This window comes from Esox lucius, chromosome 19 (assembly GCF_011004845.1).
Source record: "Esox lucius isolate fEsoLuc1 chromosome 19, fEsoLuc1.pri, whole genome shotgun sequence".
Classification (NCBI taxonomy): Eukaryota; Metazoa; Chordata; class Actinopteri; order Esociformes; family Esocidae; genus Esox; species Esox lucius.
The window spans coordinates 1,791,886-1,817,583 of NC_047587.1; the positions used below are offsets into that span (position 1 = coordinate 1,791,886).

Genomic DNA, 25,698 nt, shown 5'->3' on the forward strand with positions numbered 1-25,698 from the left:
CACTACAACACCCCACGCAAAAAATACATAAGGACACCAATTTGACTGTAGTAAGGCACCTACAGACTTTAGTTGTTGATGAGCACCAAAACAAGCAGCTGTTTAAGGTGCTTCCGTATCTGCGTGCAACGACAGGAGAGCATGACTGTAGCACTGATATGCATTGTTAGTGAAGTAGGCTACTGCATCTCCGTACAACTTTGTTTAATTCCCTCCAGTGTGTGGCCAAGTGTCCCCATCATGAACATAATGGTTTATCATCTCGATGCCAAAAGGGCTAGTGATCTCTGATCTTGGACTTTTGTTCAACTATTAACTTTAATAATTAATACAACTATAACAATGGGCATATAGTCTAATAATCCAAAAAATAATAATATTGCACACAAATAAAAAATACAAATAATCTACTTACCTAGCCAACAACATTATTTCATTATTTTCAATTTACAATAACGTACAACATCTATAAAGTATTTTTTGACAACATACTAAACCTAGCTTGACCAAAGCATTGTTGTTACTATGGTAAGCAACGCAAACACTGCCCATTTAGCAGGTTTTCCCACTTACAAAGCATGTAGAAGTCTGTAATCCAGATCCAGAAAATCACATTTTTAAGTAATTAATTTGCATTTTATTGCATTTTTACACCAAGATCAAAGAATCACAGAAGTTGAAGATACCATGTCATGAAAATTACAATTAGACTCCACTTCAATGCCAATAAGTATCAACATATCAAGCATCAACGTCTGGTTTTTGCTAAACTGGATCTTTGTAACCAGGTGGAATTAAAGGACACAGAAATAGAGCATCTTGGCCACAAACAGCAGATTTTCCCAGCTGTAAGTATGATGGTGTGTTGTTTTCCTTCCAATAGCTCTGGGGACCTTGTTATGATACACAGCATCATGAACTTTGGGGCAAAATGTCTTCCCCTGGTAGGAGGCTACAATTGGGTCGTTGTTGGATCTTCCAGCAGGACAATGATTTAAAGCATTGCTCCAAATCTGCACTAAAATTGACTAAAGAGTCAAGCATTTCAAAAATGAACATCCCAATTTTCTGACCCAAATTGCCTGTGTCGGTATGTGAAGATAAGAATCCACAACTGAGGACCAAGAAACTGGAGGGATTCTTAATGGATGGAGTATTAAATACCAGGGTTCCAATCACCGTGAGACAACATTTTTTGAAAAAACATTTCTTGATCAGGGCTTGACTGCTGGTGTGTTGTCTAACCCCACAGAAAGCCTGTTGTGGCCACTGACACCATAACCAGCTCCCACATCTCAGAGCTGCCACCTTTGGTTGATGCGGCAGGCATATGAAATCATGGACACCATCCACCTGAGAGAGATGCTGCAGACACCCACATAGCATCTCTGTCCTGCACCACAAGCCTGGGACAGTTATATAATTATATCAGAACACACGTATAACCTTAGCTAAAATGCCAAGCTAGCTGCATGTTAAACATAAGGTGGAAGAGCGCAAGGTCTCTAAAATCCACCAGCTCTGGGATGTCGTCATGGATGAGTGGAAGAGGACTCCTGTGGCAACCTGTGAAGCTCTGGTGAACTCCATGCCCAAAAGGGTTAAGGCAGTGCTGGAAAATAATGGTGGCCACACAAAATATTGACACTTTGGGCCCAATTTGGACATTTTCACTTAGGGGTGTACTCACTTTTGTTGCCAGCGATCTAGACATTAATGGTTGTGTGTTGTGTTATTTTGAGGGGACAGCAAATGTACACTGTTATACAAGCTGTACACTCACTACTTTACATTGTAGCAAAGTGTCATTTCTTCAGTGTCGTCATTTCTTCTTGTCACATGAAAAGATATAATCAAAAAAACTTACAAAAATGTGCAGGGTGTAATCACTTCTGTCAGATACTGTACACTCACCTAAAGGATTCTTAGGAACACCTGTTCAATTTCTCATTAATGCAATTATCTAATCAACCAAACACAGGGCAGTTGCTTCAATGCATTTAGGGGTGTGGTCCTGGTCAAGACAATCTCCTGAACTCCAAACTGAATGTCAGAATGGGAAAGAAAGGTGATTTAAGCAATTTTGAGCGTGGCATGGTTGTTGGTGCCAGACGGGCCGGTCTGAATATTTCACAATCTGCTCAGTTACTGGGATTTTCATGCACAACCATTTCTAGGGTTTACAAAGAATGGAAAAACATCCAGTATGCGGCAGTCCTGTTGGCAAAAATGCCTTGTTGATGCTAGAGGTCAGAGGAGAATGGGCCGACTTATTCAAGCTGATAGAAGAGCAACTTTGACTGAAATAACCACTCGTTACAACCGAGGTATGCAGTAAAGCATTTGTGAAGCCACAACACGCACAACCTTGAGGCGGATGGGCTACAACAGCAGAAGACCCCACCGGGTACCACTCATCTCCACTACAAATTTAAAAAAAGAGGCTACAATTTGCACAAGCTCACCAAAATTGGACAGTTAAAGACTGGAAGAATGTTGCCTGGTCTGATGAGTCTCGATTTCTGTTGAGACATTCAAATGGTAGAGTCCGAATTTGGCGTAAACAGAATGAGAACATGGATCCATCATGCCTTGTTACCAATGTGCAGGCTGGTGGTGGTGGTATAATGGTGTGTGGGTTGTTTTCTTGGCACACTTTAGGCCCCTTAGTGCCAATTTGGCATTGTTTAAATGCCACATCCTACCTGAGCATTGTTTCTGACCATGTCCATCCCTTTATGACCACCATGTACCCATCCTCTGATGGCTACTTCCAGCAGGAAAATGCACCATGTCACAAAGCTCGAATCATTTCAAATTGGTTTCTTGAACATGACAATGAGTTTACTGTACTGAAATGGCCCCCACAGTCACCAGATCTCAACCCAATAGAGCATCTTTGGGATGTGGTGGAACGGGAGCTTCGTGCCCTGGATGTGCATCCCACAAATCTCCATCAACTGCAAGATGCTATCCTATCAATATGGGCCAACATTTCTAAAGAATGCTTTCAGCACCTTGTTGAATCAATGCCATGTAGAATTAAGGCAGTTCTGAAGGCGAAAGGGGTTCAAACACAGTATTAGTATGGTGTTCCTAATAATCCTTTAGGTGAGGGTATATTACAAGTGGAATGTGCACATGTTACTATAGCTACTGACATTACTGTGAACGTTGGCTAGCTAGATAACAACATTAACTTACCAGCTAGCCAAGTTTTTCTGTTTTCTAGCTTGTTGGTTGGGTAGCTAGCTTTTCTTCACAAAAGTGAGCAAATTACTTAGTTTGATAATAAGCTACCTGATTATGATGTGTGATGTAGACAACCCATTCCATCAGTACAGTAAGACTGCTTAACAGCACAGTGGCTGTCCACCTGCCCTCAAAATATCTGCAATTACATTGCTGTTACTATTTATTGTGAATCATTCTGGTAAGCCACTTTACCTTTAACTCTACTGTCTATACCTGGTGTATCAAGTGCATGTGAAGAATTTGGTTTGATATAGTATGTGTTTATTAGTGTGATGTCCACTCCGCATGGCACTGCAGCTCCTCTTCCTCTCCGGCGCTCCAGCTCGTCGGTGTACTAACCACTCCCAGAGGACGCACCTGTTTTCACTTAGTCATTAGTTCAGTGTATATTGGTTCTGTTAGTCACTGTTCAGCACGGATTATTGTTTGCTTGTCATTACGTGAGGTGTGTTTTTCATAGATAAAGTTGGGAACTGTTTCTGGTTGTTTTTCCTCTTTTTTTTTCACTGACTCATTTATACGCCCACATTACACTAACAACGTCACAATCAGAGACCAACCAGACCAGTTTAGGACACGTTATGTGTTTCCATTTGAATACTTACATACAGGGGGGGGAACAAGTATTTGATACACTGCCAATTTTTCAGGTTTTCCTACTTACAAAGCATGTAGAGGTCTGTAATTTTTGTAAAAGACCCCTGTCCACACATTCAATCAAACAGACTCCAACCTCTCCACAATGACCAAGAACAGAGAGCTGTGTAAGGACATCAGGGATAAAATTGTAGACCTGCACAAGGCTGGGATGGGCTACAGGACAGTAGGCAAGCAGCTTGGTGAGAAGGCAACTGTTGGCGCAATTATTAGAAAATGGAAGAAGTTCAAGATGACGGTCAATCTCCCCTGACCGTCGTCTGGGGCTCCATGCAAGATCTCACCTCGCTGGGCATCAATGATTATGAGGAAGGTGAGGGATCAGCCCAGAACAACATGGCAGGACCTGGTCAATGACCTGAAGAGAGCTGGGACCACAGTCTCAAAGAAAACCATTAGTTACACACTACGCCGTCATGGATTAAAATCCTGCAGCGCACGCAAGGTCCCCATGCTCAAACCAGCGCATGTCCAGGCCCATCTGAAGTTTGCCAATGACCATCTGGATGATCCAGAGGAGGAATGGGAGAAGGTCATGTGGTCAGAGGAGACAAAAATAGAGCTTTTTGGTCTAAACTCAACTCACCGTGTTTGGAGGAAGAAGAGTACAACCCCAAGAACACCATCCCAACCGTGAAGCATGGAGGTGGAAACATCATTCTTTGGGGATGCTTTTCTGCAAAGGGGACAGGACGACTGCACCGTATTGAGGGGAGGATGGATGGGGCCATGTATCGCGAGATCTTGGCCAACAACCTCCTTCCCTCAGTAAGAGCATTGAAGATGGGTCGTGGCTGGGTCTTCCATCATGACAACGACCCGAAACACACAGCCAGGGCAACTAAGGAGTGGCTCCATAAGAAGCATCTCAAGGTCCTGGAGTGGCCTAGCCAGTCTCCAGACCTGAACCCAATAGAAAATCTTTGGAGGGAGCTGAAAGTCCGTATTGCCCAGCGACAGCCCCAAAATCTGAAGGATCTGGAGAAGGTCTTTATGGAGGAGTGGGAAAAATTCCATGCTGCAGTGTGTGCAAACCTGGTCAAGAACTACAGGAAACATATGATCTCTGTAATTGCAAACAAAGGTTTCTGTACCAAATATTAAGTTCTGCTTTTCTGATGTATCAAATACTTTTGTCATTCAATAAAATGCAAATTAATTACTTAAAAATCATACAATGTGATTTTCTGGATAATTCATCACTCACAGTTAGAGTACCTATGATAACAATGACAGACCTCTACATGCTTTGTAAGTGGGAAAACCTGCAAAATCGGCAGTGTATCAAATACTTCTCCCCACTGTAGCTGGGTGGGGTTAGGGCCTAAGAGGGTGTGACCTACGCTGAATGGGCGTAAACAAAGACCGGCTCTCTGCCAAGTGTGAAAATCTTTCAAGCCTTTTTTCACAGAACTAGGTGGAGCCGATTATTTACTTTTAAAGCAGAATATTTTTCCCATAACTTTATCAAACAGTATTGTATTATATATCATTACAAAGCTCAGAATCTGGACCTTTACAAAATGTATAAAAAAGAAACTCAGACTTTCCAATAGGTCCCTGTTTCCTGAATTCTCACTCATTTAGATTTCTAAAAGTACCATATTACCAACATTTTTATTTTTATCTTCATGTTATTTTGACCTTATAGAGTCATCATCCTCAGAGTGGAGAAATAAATAATATCACATTTTTATCCATTCTGGGCCTTTAATCATCCGGTCCTCCCCTCTCCAGGGAAAAGGCCTTTTATTTGTTTTCTAATGCAAACAAATAGCTCTCTCACTCTTTATCAATGTCTACTGTTGAGATGTGACCGCCATAAACCAGCCTGGGATTGTGCTGAGCTGAGCTGAATAGGTGTTTATGTGCCTTTAGCAGGAGGACTGATGTCCTCCCAGCCAGTTCCCAGGATAGTCCCCGGCAGGTCCCAGGCTAGTCTCAGGCTTGTCCCAGGCTAGTTCCATGCAAGTCCTAGGCAAGTCCCAGGCTAGTCCCAGGTTGTCAAAGGCCGGCCCCAGGCAAATCGCAGGCATGTCCCAAGCAGGTCCCAGGATATCCGAGGCTAGTCTCAGGCTGGTCCAAGGCTAGTCCCAGGCAGGTCCCAAGATAGTTCCATGCTAATCCCATGCAGGTCCCAGGCTAGTCCCAGGCAGGTCCCAGCTAATCCCAGGCTAGTCCCATGCAGGTCCCAGGCTAGTCCCAGGCAGGTCCCAGTCTAATCCCAGGCTAGTCCCATGCAGGTCCCAGGCTAGTCCCAGACAGGTCCCAGTCTAATCCCAGGCTAGTCCCATGCAGGTCCCAGGCTAGTCCCAGGCAGGTCCCAGGCTAGTCCCAGGCAGGTCCCAGGCTAGTCCCAGGCAGGTCCCAGGCTAGTCCCAGGCAGGTCCCAGGCTTTGCCTCTGAGGCAAAACAGGAGTTTTATTATGTGCATGTCATAGGTCTCTGATGTGATGTCTGGATCCTCTCTCTCGCTCCCTCTCTACACACACACACATACACAGCAACACACTCATACAGACTAACCAGGAAAGTGTCCATCACCTCTAACCACCAGCCCCAAGGGGACACAGTCACATTTAAAATGAAAACCAAAAAAACCCAGTCATTTATAGTGTGGAAAACAGGGGGGCAGATTTTAATTTAAAACTTGGCACACATTACATTCCTTTATTTCTATAGATGAAAGCTCGTAAATGAAAAGGCCTGGCTGGCTGCCCAGTATGGAAATCTTTCACAGTCATGAATAATGCCCCTGACTGCATCTAAAATAGCACCCTATTCCCTAAGTAGTGCACTAATTATGACCAGATCCATATTCCCTAAGCAGTGCACTACATCAGACCAGAGCCCTATTATCTATCAGTGCCCTTCAGACCAGAGCCCTATTTCCTATCAGAGCCCTTCAGACCAGAGCCCTATTATCTATCAGTGCCCTTCAGACCAGAGCCCTATTTCCTATCAGTGCCCTTCAGACCAGAGCCCTATTATCTATCAGTGCCCTTCAGACCAGAGCCCTATTTCCTATCAGTGCCCTTCAGACCAGAGCCCTATTTCCTATCAGTGCCCTTCAGACCAGAGCCCTATTTCCTATCAGTGCCCTTCAGACCAGAGCCCTATTTCCTATCAGTGCCCTTCAGACCAGAGCCCTATTATCTATCAGTGCCCTTCAGACCAGAGCCCTATTATCTATCAGTGCCCTTCAGACCAGAGCCATATTTCCTATCAGTGCCCTTCAGACCAGAGCCCTATTTCCTATCAGTGCCCTTCAGACCAGAGCCCTATTTCCTATCAGTGCCCTTCAGACCAGAGCCCTATTTCCTATCAGTGCCCTTCAGACCAGAGCCCTATTTCCTATCAGAGCCCTTCAGACCAGAGCCATATTTCCTATCAGAGCCCTTCAGACCAGAGCCCTATTATCTATCAGTGCCCTTCAGACCAGAGCCCTATTTCCTATCAGAGCCCTTCAGACCAGAGCCCTATTTCCTATCAGAGCCCTTCAGACCAGAGCCCTATTATCTATCAGAGCCCTTCAGACCAGAGCCCTATTATCTATCAGTGCCCTTCAGACCAGAGCCCTATTTCCTATCAGTGCCCTTCAGACCAGAGCCCTATTTCCTATCAGTGCCCTTCAGACCAGAGCCCTATTTCCTATCAGTGCCCTTCAGACCAGAGCCCTATTTCCTATCAGAGCCCTTCAGACCAGAGCCATATTTCCTATCAGTGCCCTTCAGACCAGAGCCCTATTTCCTATCAGTGCCCTTCAGACCAGAGCCCTATTTCCTATCAGTGCCCTTCAGACCAGAGCCCTATTTCCTATCAGTGCCCTTCAGACCAGAGCCACATCAGATTCCTATTCACTTTTTATGAAGTGGGCGGGGGCCTGGGTGGCGATGCGAGCACAGGGAAAATAAGAAACAGAATTGGCAAGATACTGTGGAGAAGATGGGAAACTGCACTGGAAGAAACTGTGAGAAGTTTCAATAGAAACTGCGAGAAGCAGTAAGACAGGAAGACGGGAAGACAGTAAGACAGGAAGACAGTAAGACAGGAAGACAGTAAGATGGGAAGACAGTAAGACAGGAAGACGGGAAGACAGTAAGATGGGAAGACAGTAAGACAGTAAGACAGGAAGAAAGAAAGACAGTAGGACAGGAAGACAGTAAGACAGGAAGACAGGAATAAAGGGTTAGGGGCTGTAGTGTTATTTCTGCCTTCATTCACTGATGATCGCCATGTTCTGATCTCTTCTCATTTAATCTGGCTTTTTAAAACTTGCAAATCCTTGGCAATGTTTGCTCGGTGCCAACAAATCCTAGCATTTTGAGCATGTCCTACTACACTTTCTTCCCTGTTGTCGAATCAATAAATGGTCCAACAAAGTTATTAACCTAGAAAACAGAGTATAAATAGAGCATGAACTAGAAAAACTGATAACAGCTGTGATGGGCTTTCCCGAGCTTTCCAATGTGACAGATAACCATAATGGCAAGGGGTTTCCCAGTATTCAATTTATAATGGTGCAGAGACAATTCATTTCCTGACATTCATCTTATTCACCACATGATACAAAATTTCATTGATAATAAGATTTCTTCCTGCAGCGTTCTTCCTACAAGCACACTAGGTTCACGACTAAGAAATGCTGCAAAATTCTGCTTCAGCCAAATCCTTCTTGGCTATATAGAATTTGTGTGTAGTTAAAACAAGAGCTCAGTTGTGTCATTTCATCATATAAATTCAATTAATCAACACCTACGAGCTGTTCTGTGTATAGAGAGAGAACCGCCCTGTATAAATAGCTATTCTGCATCTAAAGCTGTTCTGTATGAAGAAACTTTTTGTACAGAGAGCTGTTCTGTATAGAGAGCTGTTCCGTACAGAGAGCTGTTCTGTATAGTGAGCTGTTCTGTATGGAGAGCTGTTCTGTATAGAGAGCAGTATGGAGAGCTGCTCTGTATAGAGAGCAGTATGGAGAGCTGTTCTGTATGGAGAGCTGTTCTGTATGGAGAGCTGTTCTGTATGGAGAGATGTTCTGTATAGAGAGATGTTCTGTACGGAGAGCTGTTCTGTATAGAGAGCTGTTCTGTATGGAGAGCAAAGATCTAGGATTTCTACATTATATCTGTAGTGGACCTGGGCCATAGGGCACAAGCTAACGTGACAGGATGTAGAGTGTGATTAAGGATACAGACCAGCTCCAACTGCAGACTACCACCTCACTAGATGGATATAGCTGAATGATTATGATGGATAATATATGGATAATATATGCTAATTAGCAGATGCTTTAAGCCAGAATATGTCCTGTAAAGGCAGTTGGTAGATAAGCACTAGACGGTAAAGCTGTCCAGATGAGGAGTTAAAGTGTTGGATGTTGGGTCCAAAAAATGACATGAATCATCAAGTGCCTAAGTTGGCCTTCAGGCACACAGCCCATAAGCCTGTAATGCATCCAAGCAGTTGTTTGAGACGCAATGGTTCATGGGAGTAAATTTTAACAAACTGCTCTCAAAATACAATTAATTTGAATTCCAAACATATAAATTATATTTAGATCTGTCACTGCTAAGCGGGAATTTTAGGGTAACCATGATGGGACGAGGGCTGGGATGTAAAGTAAAGGGTAACCATGATTGAACCAGGGATGGGATGTAAAGTAAAGGTTAACCATGATGAAATCAGGGATGGGATGTAAAGTAAAGGGTAACCATGATGGGACCAGGGATGGGATGTAAAGTAAAGGGTAACCATGATGGGACCAGGGATGGGATGTAAAGGGTAACCATGATGGGACCAGGGATGGGATGTAAAGTAGAGGGTTACCATGATGGGACCAGGAATGGGATGTAAAGTAAAGGGTAACCATGATGGGACCAGGGATGGGATGTAGAGGGTAACCATGATGGGACCAGGGATGGGATGTAAAGTAGAGGGTTACCATGATGGGACCAGGAATGGGATGTAAAGTAAAGGGTAACCATGATAGGACCAGGGGTGGGATGTAAAGGGTTACCATGATAGGACCAGGAATGGGATGTAAAGTAAAGGGTAACCATGATTGGACCAGGGATAGGATGTAAAGTAAAGGGTAACAATGATGGGACCAGGGATTCCAAAATGTTCCAGCAATATATTTTTCAGAATTATGTTGTCAAATACCACATTTTTTACATTTTTATCCCGGGATTGTTAAAGATATGGAAACATAAAGTGTATCTTTATTTATATTTATGATCATGTCAAAGAAAGCACATCTACATGCTATTTTCTAGGTCGCAGAATATTCCTTTGGATGACTCCAACCACTCCACTCTAACACTGCATATACGAGGAAGGACAGAAACAGGGTGAAACAAAGACACAAAAACAGAAAGACACGTTACATCTGAAACAAAAAGCAGAAGCAAAGACCAACAAGATACACTAGGAAAAGAGGAACTTAACAGTGATCAGAAACACAGATGAGGGTAATAAATATAGACAGGTGTCCGTGCTCTGAATAGTGGGAGAAAGGGCATTTCTTTTATACAAGGCAGTCGTTTAAAAACGTCCTGAATATCCAACAGAGAATATTTGTTAGAAGAATAGCAGTTGCCAAACATGCTCTCAAAACTGGATAGTGATGGATATACCGCAAGCCGGTTCAGAACTGGATAGTGATGGATATACCGCAAGCCGGTTCAGAACTGCTTTTGAATATTAACTCACGGAATGCCATCCTAAGTGATCTTAAATTAAATGTTTTAGTGCAAATAAGACCTTTAGAATTTCTTATAAATTATCTTTTTACTGTCAAATGTGATTGTTTTTCTTTATTTATGTTTTGTTTTTACTGTTGTTATACAGGACTCTGTAAAAGAGACCTTGGTCTCAGTGGATTTATCTGTATCAAAAATGTAACACATTTAAATAAATAAAGTAAATATAATTTATACATTTTTATACATTATCCAACTTCTTTGGTTAATCTTGTGTCATTAAAATATATAGAAAAATTGTGTGATTTAATTGAAATTAGAAGCATCATCAAAAGGAATATTTTATTTTACACTGGCTGGTTCTGATGTACGAATATCGGCAATCGGGAATCGGACAATCATTTCTTGTTGGTGCATTCCCGGTAGTTATGAGTATGAACGACCAGAATATAAAGAGATAAATACTGATCATGTTCCCAATGTTGTTTATCCTCCACTGGTTACTGTTTCCTCATAGCAACAGGTAACACATTTTGCTGCTGGGATTCTACATTGCAGGATATTGTGAGACACAGGCATTTATCAAGATCCCTTTCTCTCGCGCTGTTTCTTTGTAAATATTTCTCCAAAAATGTTCTCTCCATCTTTCTTCATCCTTTTGTCTCTCTCTTCATCTATCACCATTCTTTCTCTTACTGTCCCTCTTTTCTCTCCGTTCGTATATCACTCTTTCTCCATCTATATAACTCAATTTGTTCCTCTCTTTCCCTCCAACTCTCCATCATTCAGTCTCCATCTCTCCACAGATATATACAACTGCAGATTCAATCCCTCCATCTCTTGTCTGCCTTTAACAGGCTTCTGCATTTAGCTGATTGAACAACTGATTGACCAGGAGATACGTCCTTCTGCTCCACAGGAACTAAAAGGAATAAGTCAAGATAAGAACTCAATCCCACTTCCTTGTCCTCCTCATCACTCTCTTCAACTCCCGCCCCACTCTCCTCCTCCCACCTCCTCTCCTCATCTCCTCCTGCAGCACCCCCCCACTCTTCTCCTCCCACCTCTTTTCCTCATCTCCTCCTGCAGCACCACCCCACACTCTACTCCCACCTCCTCTCCTCCTCCTGCCTCCTCTCCTCATCCCACCTCCGGCAGCACCACCCCCCTCCCCTCTGAACCTATTGTAACACCAGAGGACAGACAGAGTGGTCAGTTTGTTACAACCTGGTATCGATTCCTCCCACTGCAAAACAAGTAAGAGGGTCTAATCATGATAAAGACCCAACTAACCAAACCTAGGAGCAGAGCCTAGGTCCCTAAATAACCACTACTCTACCAGGGAGCAGAGCCTAGGTCCCTACATAACCACTACTCTACCAGGGAGCAGAGCCTAGGTCCCTACATAACCACTACTCTACCAAGGAGCAGAGCCTAGGTCCCTACATAACCACTACTCTACCAAGGAGCAGAGACTAGGTCCCTACATAACCACTACTCTACCAAGGAGCAGAGCCTAGGTCCCTACATAACCACTACTCTACCAAGGAGCAGAGACTAGGTCCCTACATAACCACTACTCTACCAAGGAGCAGAGCCTAGGTCCCTACATAACCACTACTCTACCAGGGAGCAGAGCCTAGGTCCCTACATAACCACTACTCTACCAGGGAGGAGAGCCTAGGTCCCTACATAACCACTACTCTACCAAGGAGCAGAGCCTAGGTCCCTACATAACCACTACTCTACCAGGGAGCAGAGCCTAGGTCCCTACATAACCACTACTCTACCAAGGAGCAGAGACTAGGTCCCTACATAACCACTACTCTACCAAGGAGCAGAGCCTAGGTCCCTAGATAACCACTACTCTACCAAGGAGCAGAGCCTAGGTCCCTACATAACCACTACTCTACCAGGGAGCAGAGCCTAGGACCCTACATAACCACTACTCTACAATGGTGTCAGTAGATGCCTGTTCTCAGAAGATACCTGTTTTCAGTAGTGATATGGTGTCAGTAGAAACTTGTTAGTAGTGACATTTTGTCAGTAGGTACCTGTTGTATCTACTGACAGCAGTGGAGTACAGAGTTGTTTTTGGGACACAGCCCAAGGCTCTCCTGTAACTGGTGAAATGAGTAGGTGGCAGCCAGATGTTTCTCAGCTACATTCATTCCCACCAAAACCAAATACTTCCACTTTCAACAGATAAATGAATCTGTTGTGACTTACCTGTAAGCCGTTTAATTTGCCAAGGTTTGTAAGTGGAAATATCAATATCTGAAGCAATATGAAGCCATATACGATACGATGCCATATGCCGTCCGATCCAGCCTTACCTCCTGAAGAACTTCTGAGTTTGTGTATGTTGTGGTGCACGTGTCAAACCAGCATGTTGTTTTAAAGACGCTGTCATACACAGCAACTTAGAGTTTAGTAAGATGCACTTACCACTGGAGCAGTCCAGACCACCCCAGCCTGGCTCACACTGGCACGTATCAGGAGACACACACCTTCCGTGGACACACTCTTCAGTACACAGTGCTGGAACACACACACAGGGATTTCATTAACAACTGTACCCACCTAATGTTGGCTAAGTCTATGTAATGTCCAAATCTATCTTGAGAGAGGAGGAGAGAGAGGAGGAGAAGAGAGAGGGAGAAGAGAGAGGAGGAGAGAGAGGAGGAGAGAGAGGGGGAGAGAGAGGGAAAGAGAGAGGAGGAGAGAGAGGGAAAGAGAGAGGGAGAAGAGAGAGGGAAAGAGAGAGAAAAGTAGAAAGAGAATGTGCCATAAAATTAACTGCCAGCTGAACACATCTCTGTTAATGTGAATTATTATGTGGAATACAACTAATTAAATCTTTGTAGAGGTTGATACATTTTTAGTTTAGGGCAAATCAAGTATAAATTACAAACTTTGGAAGCCTTTGAATATTTGAATACTTGAATAGAGCACAATTTTGAATTGCCTGTTTAGCAGGGGAAAAGTCCTGCTGTCACATCCTGGCAAGCCTGCCATGCCCCAAACCCCTCTCTTCCTCATTTGGAGCACGGACATCTGTTTGTTATTATTTGCCTCACGTGTGTTCCGTACCACTGTCCATGTTTTAGTTCCATCTTCCCGTGTTTCTAGTCAGGCATTGTATGGTTCCATTCTTATGTAACGTCTGTTCTGTTCTGGTGCGTTTTAGTTGTATGTATTTTTATTAAAAGTCCTCTATTCTCCCTATGCCTGTGTCCTACCTCCTGCTCTCAACATTACACCTGCATAAACAGGACAGTAACATAAGACATCAGGAGTGGTCAAATTAAGAAAACTCTACCAGAAACAGAAAGAAGTGCAACTGAGTGTCCCACTCTGTCAAAGAGGAGTAAGAGATGCAACAGTTAAAGGATTTAGAGGAGTGATACATTTAGAGGAGTGATACATTTAGAGGAGTGATACATTATTGGAATTTGGAGTTTGAGGAGATAAATGTGTTATAGGAGTTAAAGGATAAAGAGGAATTAAATGAGTTAGAGGAAGAAAACAAGCCTGAAAAAGTTAAATAAGTAAGATAAGTTTAAGGAGGGGTTCAATTAGTTGGAGGACATCAATTAGCTAGATTAGTTAAATTATGGTTGAAATAGGTTATAGGAGTTAAATTATGGTTGAAATAGGTTAGAGGAGTTAAAGGAGATATTGGAGTCACATGAGTCACAAGAGTTAGAGGAGTTAAAGGAATTCAAATTAATTAGAGGATTAAAAGGAGACATGTCTGACGTCTACTCAACACGACATGTCTCATCCACCTACTCAAACTGGCTGGTGATAACGTTCAAGAGACATGTCTCATCCACCTACTCAAACTGGCTGGTGATAACGTTCAAGAGACATGTCTCATCCACCTACTCAAACTGGCTGGTGATAACGTTCAAGAGACATGTCTCATCCACCTACTCAAACTGGCTGGTGATAACGTTCAAGAGACATGTCTCATCCACCTACTCAGCACCAGCTAGGGATAAAGTTCAGGAGACATGTCTCATCCATCTTTACAACACCAGCCGGTAATAAAGTTCAGGAAACATCTCCAACATCCACCTACTCAACCCTGGCTGGTGATAATGTTGGTGGAGGGGCTGGGGAAGCTTGTCAGCACACACACACCCACGCACAAAATGTTTACTAGGTGTGCAGCAGTTTTCCTGATCATTGGGATTGATCAATCCGGCAGTCTGTGGATTGATTAGACCCAGATTAGTTCTTCACCAGAGTTTCTACTCTATGGGAACAACAAGACTTGTGTGTTGCGTAGAGGCCAGGTTATGTGTGGTGCCCAAAGAACAGTCAAACAACAAAAGGCAGCATGAGAAGTGCTGACACAGACAGGCAGGTTACACCCACTTTATAAAAAGGCTATTAAAATCTTTTGAAGAAAAGGGTTCCAAAATAGGAATCATTCAACTGTACCCATAGAAAAATGGGTACCAGAGTGTGTCCAGATAGAGCCCTCATTATTTTAGATAGATCCCTTTTATTTTCCAAGTAGTTCCAAAAAGGGTTCTAAAAATGTTTTCCAACTAGGGAAAGCCAAAAGACTCATATATGAGGGAATATAGCTGTGCCCTCTTTACTGGTAGACAAAGTGGAGAGGGCATAGCAGGCGTAGCTTACATTCTCACATTAAAAAAGGGTTAAGGTTAGGGAGAGGTGTCACCAACCCTGGTCAAATGTCTTCTCAGAGCATTCAGAAATGCAAGCTCCCCCCTCTCCATTGAGCCAGCAAAATCACACATTTGTTTTTCATTACAGGGCAGAGCAGTAAATGTTAGACTGAATGTTGTATCACAAAGAGTCAGCTAGACAGATGAATAAACAGTCAACCAGACAGGTGAATGAAAAACAGTCACCAGACAGGTGAATAAACAGTCAACCAGACAGGTGAATAAACAGTCAACCAGACAGGTGAATAAACAGTCACCAGACAGGTGAATAAACAGTCAACCAGACAGATGAATAAACAGTCAACCAGACAGGTGAATAAACAGTCAACCAGACAGGTGAATGAACAGTCAACCAGACAGGTGAATAAACAGTCAACCAGACAGGTGAATAAACAGTCACCAGACAGGTGAATAAACAGTCAACCAGACAGATGAATAAACAGTCAACCAGACAGGTGAATAAACAGTCAACCAGACAGGTGAATAAACAGTCACCAGACAGATGAATAAACAGTCAACCAGACAGGTGAATAAACAGTCAACCAGACAGGTGAATGAACAGTCAACCAGACAGGTGAATGAACAGTCAACCAGACAGGTGAATGAACAGTCAACCAGACAGGTGAATAAACAGTCAACCAGACAGGTGAATAAACAGTCAACCAGACAGGTGAATAAACAAACCGTCATCTAGACAGGTTAAAACAGTCAGTTACAGATGTTTAAACAAAGAGTCAGCCAGCCGACCAGCAAGGTTAAAGGCAGGAAGTAGGCAAACAGCCCAGTGCAACATCTTCTACAAAGGTCTCCAAGAGAGTTTTCCTTTAGCTTTGATTTTGAAAGAGAGTTGATTGTGTGAAAAGCAGAATCACAAGTGTTGGGCAATTGGATCAGCATGGAATCTACTGCAGGCTGAGTGGTTAGTGGGACCTGGCCCTGAGCCCTAGGCCTCCTGGCCAACACTTTATTGATTATCACTCAATCAGACTTCGATTGGTAGAGGGCCGTGGATGGCGGAGGGGCTGGGGAGGCTTGTGGTGGTCAGAGGAGGGACCAGACGATAGGGGCATCTCAAATAACACACAGAAAGGACTCATATCAGACATATTGCAGCAGACTGGTGGAAACAACAAAATCCAGCATCAGGGTGGCTAAAGTGGTGTCATAAGAAGGAATGCACTAGACAGGGAACACAGGATGCCATTTAGGATGAGAGCTAATCCTACAGAACCACAGAATGGAGAAAACCGGGCATAAGTAAAGGACCCCACAATGGGGAGAACTGACAACGGACTTGAGGAGAGAAGAAGTCTGTCTCTTCCCACCACCAACCCCAGACCAGAAACATATAGAATCCTGACCCAGAGGGACCAGGACTTGAGGAGAGAAGTGTGTGTGAGTGTGTGTGTGTGTGTGTGTGTGTGTGTCTGACCGATTCACTGCTTTACTTCTACTAACTGCCTACTGTAGGTTGCTAATATAATAAAAGTAAAAAAAAAGGAAATAGGTCTTTCATTTTAATTTAATTTAAATTCATGAATCACTCTGTTAAAAGAGTGGCTTAGTCCCAAATTGCAGCCTGTCCCTCTTTAGTGCACTAGTCCTCAGCAGATCTATGAGGAAATAGGGTCTCAATTGTATAAAGGAAAAAGCATGCCATTTGGAAGACTACCATGTCGTCCTACAGTACACTATCTTCTGGAGACGGGGCTCTTTGATGAAGATAAAAGAATAATCTAAGTCATTATGTACTGTAGCTAGCGGACAAGAGAACAATGAACGTAATTGGTGATTGTCAGGCTAGGTGTTAATAATTGTAATATTCTATTCTTCTTCCATCCACAGTCGTCAAATTAAAATCAGTCATTTAAAATGTCCGCTACAAGAGATGTCCTTTAGTCTATTCTGTTAAACGCTGGCGCTATGGCAAAGCGGGCGCCACACACCACTAGAGAGCTCCATCCCCTTTCCTCCGTACTGCGTCCTACTGTAAGATTCTTGCATTAGGGAGCTAATGCAAACTAACACTTGGTGAAATAAACCCTGGCTGAAACTAACCCTCAATGAAATAAACCCTGGCTGAAACTAACCCTCAGTGAAATAAACCCTGGCTGAAACTAACCCTCAGTGAAATAAACCCTGGCTGAAACTAACCCTCAGTGAAATAAACCCTGGCTGAAACTAACCCTCAGTGAAATAAACCCTGGCTGAAACTAACCCTCAGTGAAATAAACCCTGGCTGAAACTAACCCTCAATGAAATAAACCCTGGCTGAAACTAACCCTCAGTGAAATTAACCCTGGCTAACACTAACCCTCAGTGAAATTAAGCCTAGCTGAAACTAACCCTGAGTGAAATTATCCCTGGCTGAAACTAACCCTCAGTGAACTGAAATCTGGCAGAAACTAACCCTGAGTGAAATAAACCCTGGCTGAAACTAACCCTGAGTGAAATTATCCCTGGCTGAAACTAACCCTCAGTGAACTGAAATCTGGCAGAAACTAACCCTGAGTGAAATAAACCCTGGCTGAAACTAACCCTGAGTGAAATTATCCCTGGCTGAAACTAACCCTCAGTGAACTGAAATCTGGCAGAAACTAACCCTGAGTGAAATAAACCCTGGCTGAAACTAACCCTGAGTGAAATTATCCCTGGCTGAAACTAACCCTCAGTGAACCGAAATCTGGCAGAAACTAACCCTGAGTGAAATAAACCTCGGCTGAAACTAACCCTGGGTGAAATTAACCCTGGCAAAAACGAACCCTCAGTGAATTTAACCCTAGCTGAAACGAACACGGAATTAAATTAACCCTGGCAAAAACAAACCCTAAATTAAATTAACCCTGGCTTAAACTAACCCTGAATGAAATTAATCCTGACTGAAAATAACCCTGGCTACCACTAACCCTGGCTAAAACAAACTCTGGCTGAAATTAACCCTCAATTAAATTAACCCTGAATGAAATTAACCCTGGCTACCGCCAACCCGGGCTAAAACAAACACTGGCTGAAATAAACCATGGCTGAAACTAACCCTGAGTGAAATATTTTTCAGGTCATGACTAAATAACAGATATGATAAGCCTAAATCAAACTCTATTTCTCACAGTCTAAGGGGCCCTGGTCAAATGTAGTGGATTTCATGAGGAATAGGGTGCCATTTCAGATGCAGCCACAGTAAGCCACTGTTTCCCTCTAATTGTAATAACAGTGGCTCCCCACAGCTGCCAAATAATGTTGCACCGCCACAGAAAAACAGAATAATTTTATGAATTTGTTTTACCAAGCAGAGTGTAGTTCACCCTTACACAAGCATCACAGCAGAGCAACAACGTCCTGCATCCAACGTTCTCAGCATCAAGCAAGCGAGTCAGGTCAGAGAAACATAACTCTCTGTGTCTGTGCATACACACGTTTCTGTTGAACTGTCAGAGACTGTCACAATGATATAAAGCAGGTAGCCATCATCAGAGCGACAACCAAAGGTAAGAAGCTAGCTAGCTAGCTAAATGTCACATCTCAATAGCTACATTCAGCTACAACAGATTAACGTCATACAGGCAACATAAGAGAATACAGTGTGTGGTCCAGTTGTTTGATTAACAAAATCCCAGAGCTCTACAACACGACCATTAATGCATATCAGGACTTTGTTGAAAAGGCATCTGAAGAAGAAAAATGTGGGTTCAGATGGGGCTGTGCGGTTAATAAAAGTATAGCAGTAATGTTGTCAAATTTTAAGTAACTGATTTGTAGTGTATTTATAATCCTGACCATGCTAGATGAATGTATAATACAGTACAGTATAGTAGCTAACTAATGTCAACACATACAAAGTGTTAATCTTCTTCTGGTGAAGCCATGCTTTTGTGGATTTGGATGTGTGATTTGGGATATTGATTTGCTGAAAGGTGAACTTCATCTTCAGCTTTCTAACGGATGCCTGAAGGTTTTGAGACAGAATTGCCTGGTATTTGGAACTGTTCATAATTCCCTCCACCTTGACTAAGGCCCTGGTTCCAGCTGAAGAAAAACAGTCCCAAAGCATGGTGTTCTTTGGGAGATGTGCAGTTGATTTGCGCCAAACATAACTTTTGGAATTATGGCCAAAAAGTTCAACCTTGGTTCCATCAGACCATAACACATTTTCCCACGTGCTTTTGGGGGACTTGATGTTTGTTTTTGCAAACTTCAGCCGGGCTTGGATGTTTTTCTTTGTAAGAAAAGGCTTCCGTCTTGCCACCCTACCTCATAGCCCATTCATATGAAGAATACGGGAGATTTTTGTCACATTTAGCACAAATCCAGTACTTGCCAGAAATTCCTGCAGTTCCTTTAATGTTGCTATAGGCCTATTGGAAGCCTCCCTGACCAGTTTTCTTCTCGTCTTTTCATCAATTTTGGAGGGACGTCCAGTTCTTGGTAATGTCTCTGATGTGCCATATTTTCTCCACTTGATGATGACTGTCTTCACTGTGTTCCATGGTATATTTAATGCTTTGGAAATTCTTTGTACCCTTCTCCTGACTGATATCTTTCAACAATGCGATCCCTCTGATGCTTTGGAAGCTCTCTGTGGACCGTGGCTTTTGCTCTGAGATGCAACTAAGAAAATATCAGGAAAATCCTACTAGAACAGCTATACTTTATTTGTGATTAATCAGAGTCACTTTAAATGATGCCATGTGTGTAATGACTTCTATTTAACATGAGTTTGAATGTGATTGGTTAATTCTGAACACAACCACACTCCCAGTTATAAGAGGGTGTGCACACTTATGCAACCAGGTTATTGTAAGGTTTTTATTTTTCATTTTTCCCCCTCGAAGATTTGAGTTTGTTTTTCAATTGAATTGTTTACTTTATAGGTCACACTAAAAGTGAAAAAAGTTGTGACTTATCTTTGTCTCATTGTTTTACATCACATAAACATGGCATTTTAACAGGGTTGGGTAGACTTTTTATATCCACTGTAGTTAGAGCTTAAGTTAACATAAAAAAATCAGATTTTGATGGTATTATTGTTGTTAATTTGGTTGTGCTCATTAGCTTTTGAGAGGGATTGTGTTATATATCCAGCCCCCCCTAATGTACAAGCAATACTTTTTGCATAAAAAAATCACAGTGTAAATGTATATTGCGAAATAATCAGGAGAGTTTGTAAAGATACAACAATAATGTGAAGCCATGGTGCAACATCCAGAAAAACAATGTTTTCTACCCCTCTTTAAAACTAGGATGATCAAATGCCTAGGGGACTTGGCATATGAGTTTGTAAATAAAACTGCCATTTTGAAAGCTACACCCTCCTCCATCCATTACATTTCCTAAATAGGTGTATATTACATTGTTTCATTGTTAGAATTCTAAACTCACAAACAGAAAACTATTTAGAGACTATTTACCTGTTTTATTTACCCTGCTTTCCGACATAATCGCCAGTAGCCCATGGCACTTAGCGTTGGTACCCAAATGGTACCCAGGTGCTAATCACCCCTCACTGATTGCATGATGTCAATGGATGAATGCATGATACTCCCAGATGAATAATATAGTATCACACCTTACCATTTTTCAGTAGGAGATTCAGCATTCTTGTGAAGGCAAATTTATCAAATGTAAATCTAAAATGTAAATCTAAATAATTATTCAGGAAACGAAATACCAGACATGCTTTAGCAAACACCAATTCAACAATCTTATTACACCATTACTGTTAAGATTAGAAGAGAAAAACATCTCTTTTTGAATTTTACTTTTCTATATTTTATCAAATATTCAGTGTCTCATGTAGGCTACTGTAAATCATCCTTTGATCATCATTTTACTCTGCTAATCGAATTTACAAATACATTTAATTGACTAATACACTGCAATGTTTTTACTTGAAGAGAAGGTTTTGAAGGGCAGTTATAGGCCGTAGTAATGAGAATCAGGTGTGTGTAATGATGGGAAGTCCAGGGTGATGTGATGAGGAACAGGTGTGTGCAATAACGGGAAGTCCAGAGTGATTTGATGAGGAACAGGTGTGCATTATAGTGAAGAGCCACATCATCAAAATGAGATTAAAATTATCTCAAAAAAAGAAACCTTGGTGTGACCCTTGACCCTGACCTCTCCTTTGATGAACATATAAAATATGTCTCAAGAGTTGCTAATTTTCATCTTCGAAACATTGCAAAAATCAGAAACTTTCTATCAAAAATGGATGCAGAAAAACTAATCCATGCTTTTGTTACTTCTAGACTAGATTACTGCAATGCTCTACTTTCTGTTCACCTTGACAAATCAATAAATAAACTTCAATTAGTGCTGCACACGGCTACTAGAATCCTAACTAGAACAAAAAAAATTGTACACATTACTCCAGTACTAGCCTCTTTACACTGGCTGCCACCGGGGGTGGAGTCACTGGCTTGTTGTTGTCTCTCTGATGCACTCTTGTGCAATTGGGCTGTACTCTGTTGGCAATACTCGGCCCTCATTCAGGGTGGTTGCGGTTGGTGGGTGTCCCTTTGGTTGATGCTTGGCAATGTGGGTGAATTGATTTCCTGCCTGTTGGGCCCTGTCCGGGGCATCCCCCAGATAGGGCCACAGTGTCACCGGACCCCCCCGTCTCAGTCCCAAGGTCTTACACTGCTATATTATTGTGCTGGGGGAGTAGGGTCAGTTCTCCTTCTCCACTATAAATCCTTGTTGATATGAGGAATGCATTTTCAGAATTTTCCCAGTCTCCTACTGTTTTGAACTTAGAAGGGCATGAGGTCCTGGCCCACACCTGGGGAGTACCAGGCTTGGGGGAACCGTTGCTGTCCCTGTCCAGAGTCCTCCTGGTTGTGTTGCAGATCGAGACGATGCCTGACGATTTCAGCTGCCACTGTGCTGACACCCCCCCCGTCCCTGTCCTTGTCCATCTGGTCATGCTTCCGACTAGGACTAAGTTAAAATAGACTCTAGACTCAGCCCACATGCATTTATTAATTTTTACAATTGTAATTTTAATATGTTCACCCGGCACAGCCAGAAGAGGACTGGTCACCCTGTGGTGCGTGTGGGTGAGGTGGAATCCTGTGGTGTGTCTGGGTGAGGTGGAACCCTGTGGTGTGTCTGGGTGAGGTGGAACCCTGTGGTGCATGTGGGTGAGGTGGAACCCTGTGGTGTGTCTGGGTGAGGTGGAACCCTGTGGTGCATGTGGGTGAGGTGGAACCCTGTGGTGTGTCTGGGTGAGGTGGAACCCTGTGGTGTGACTGGGTGAGGTGGAACCCTGTGGAACCCTGTGGTGCTGTCCCGTGGACCCCTGCATCACTCAGGAGCCCTGCATGTAACAAACATAAGTCACTTTTTTTCTAATATATTTTAAACCCTCAATCAAATTTTAAACCTCCTTCAAATAACTTATTAAACCTCCCTTAATTAACTTACAAGACCTCCATCAAATGACACATTAAACGTACTTCAAATAACATATTTAACCTTCTTCAAGCAACTTAATAAAGGAGAATAATGACGAATATCTAAGATAAGTTCTTGAAGTAATTGTTGGACTGCCTCTCTGTGCATGCAACTCCCTCATCCAGGGTGAGCACAGTCGAGCAAGCACGAGTGCAGCGTCAGAGCGTTACATCTCTAATGGGATTTGATAGAACTTTGTGAAATAAATGTCAGTCACAGTTTTCTTTGTCATCTCCTCTAAAGATGACATGTGGGCTTACTGTACAAGTCAGTGTGTTGGAAACTGTAAACTTTAAAACCTGTGACTGACTAACTAAAGAAATCTCCTTCTAACTTGTTAAATCTCCTTCAAATAACTTATTAAAACCACTTCCCTCAACTAACTTATCAAACCTCCCTCAACTAAATAATGAAACCCCCTTCAACGAACTTTCAAACTACTTCAAATACCATATTAATAATAATGTATCAACTAACTGTCTAAACTAATTTAAAAACCATATTAATAATAATGTATCAACTAACTTTCTAAACTACTTCAAATACCATAATAATAATAATAATGTATCAACTAACCTTCGAAACTAATTGAAATACCATATTCATAATAATGTATCAACTAACTTTCCAAACTACTTGAAATACCATTTTAATAATAATGTATCAACTAACTTTCTAAACTACTTCAAATACCATATTAATAATAATGTATCAACTAACTTTCTAAACTACTTCAAATACCATATTAATAATAATGTATCAACTACCTCTACAGTGTAACTCAGTGGAACAGTTCCTTTAGTCTCCTTACTATTGACTCAGAGGCTTCTAGGACATGGTGCAACCCTTCATGGAAGGCTGCTTTGGACGTAATAGACCTGAATAGACGATAAGAAGGGTTATCTCCAACTATCTCCACATCACCATCAATGGATGGTTGGTACTCCTCTGTCATTTTAATAACAATCTCTAGAAGAGACAGAGAGAAAGGAGGCTCCATTCCTCCTGCAGAGACGTCTGATATGGAAATAACTGGAACACTGTAAAGACAGATGAGCCTTCGTAGAGGTGGCATAGGGGCTGATAAAGGTCTTCAGAAGACTTATAAAACACTGCATAGGTCTTCAGATAACACTGCTCATTACACCACTTCAATGACTTTCTTTCTATTCAACGATTGCGATAATTAGATTTGTTAGGAATGAAGTGAAAGTCAAAGAAACACACACACTGAACACACATACTGAAAACACACACACCAATTACTACAGTACCGTCTTCAAATTAAAGGGCATACAATATACTTCAGCTCCAGGGGAAGAGAAGTGAGCTTACATAATTTATCCTGGAACACACAGGACTCATTATAGAATTCTAATTTCTCTCTCTCTCTCTCTGTCCTTCTCTCTCTATCTCTCCCTCTCTCTCTATCTCTCTGTCTCTCTGTCTCTCTGTGTTTCTCAATCTGTCTCTCTGTCTGTCTGTCTGTCTGTCTGTCTTTATCTCTCTGTATTGCTCTCTGTCTCTGTCTGTCTCTTTCTCTATCTCTGCCTGTCTCTGTCGCTCTCATGTATTACTCTCTCTCTTCCCCTTTAATTCCATTTAAATTGCTTTTTTTAAAGTGTAACAATGTACATATTGCCAAAACATTATTTGGAAATTAAATGTTGATTCATAATACAAAATCATTAAAATAATTATATTAATAGTCAAGTGACAACAAAACAATCAGTACAACAATAATCAATGTGAAAAAAGTAATTATATTACATGTGACATTTAAAATAACAATGGCATTTGTAGGTTTATTTGTCTGTCAGACACTGTCCCTAATCTGATGTTGGTCAGCGGTCTGTTCATGACCACCTCATGAAGCTGCTTGAGGGAATGTGTGCAAAGCTGTCATCAAGGCAAAGGGTGGCTACTTGGAAGAATCAACAATAACAAATGCTTTTTTGGTTGCTACATGATTCCATATGTGTTGTCTTCACTATTGTTGAACAACGCAAAAAAAATGTAAACTAAAGAAATACCCTTGAATGAGTATGTGTCCAAGTTTTAGAATAGTACAGTATGTATGTACACTCACCTAAAGGATTATTAGGAACACCATACTAATACTGTGTTTGACCCCCTTTCGCCTTCAGAACTGCCTTAATTGTATGTGGCATTGTTTCAACAAGGTGCTGAAAGCATTCTTTAGAAATGTTGGCCCATATTGATAGGATAGCATCTTGCAGTTGATGGATATTTGTGGGATGCACATCCAGGGAACGAAGCTCCCGTTCCACCACATCCCAAAGATGCTCTATTGGGTTGAGATCTGGTGACTGTGGGGGCCATTTCAGTACAGTGAACTCATTGTCATGTTCAAGAAACCAATTTGAAATGACTCGAGCTTTGTGACATGGTGCATTATCCTGCTGGAAGTAGCCATCAGAGGATGGGTACATGGTGGCCATAAAGGGATGGACATGGTCAGAAACAATGCTTAGGTAGGCTGTGGCATTTAAACAATGCCCAATTGGCACTAAGGGGCCTAAAGTGCGCCTAGAAAACATCCCCCACACCATTACACCACAACCACCAGCCTGCACAGAATTACGCCAAATTCTGACTCTACCATCTGAATGTCTCAACAGAAATCGAGACTCATCACACCAGGCAACATTCTTCCAGTCTTCAACTGTCCAATTTTGGTGAGCTTGTGCAAATTGTAGCCTCTTTTTCCTATTTGTAGTGGAGATGAGTGGTACCCGGTGGGGTCTTATGCTGTTGTAGCCCATCCGCCTCAAGGTTGTGCGTGTTGTGGCTTCACAAATGCTTTGCTGCACACCTCGGTTGTAACGAGTGGTTATTTCAGTCAAAGTTGCTCTTCTATCAGCTTGAATAAGTCGGCCCATTCTCCTCTGACCTCTAGCATCAAC

At 42.2% G+C, this 25,698-nt stretch overlaps 1 protein-coding gene across 1 annotated transcript in view; it reads right to left on the reverse strand.

The window, feature by feature from the left end:
* megf11 (multiple EGF-like-domains 11) overlaps window positions 1–25,698 on the reverse strand; it is a 289,636-nt gene that overhangs the window by 177,410 nt on the left and 86,528 nt on the right. Inside the window, exon 6 of the mRNA XM_034288058.1 lies at window positions 13,062–13,154. Coding sequence (XP_034143949.1) covers window positions 13,062–13,154 — 93 coding nt within the window. The remainder of the gene's footprint in view (window positions 1–13,061; window positions 13,155–25,698) is intronic.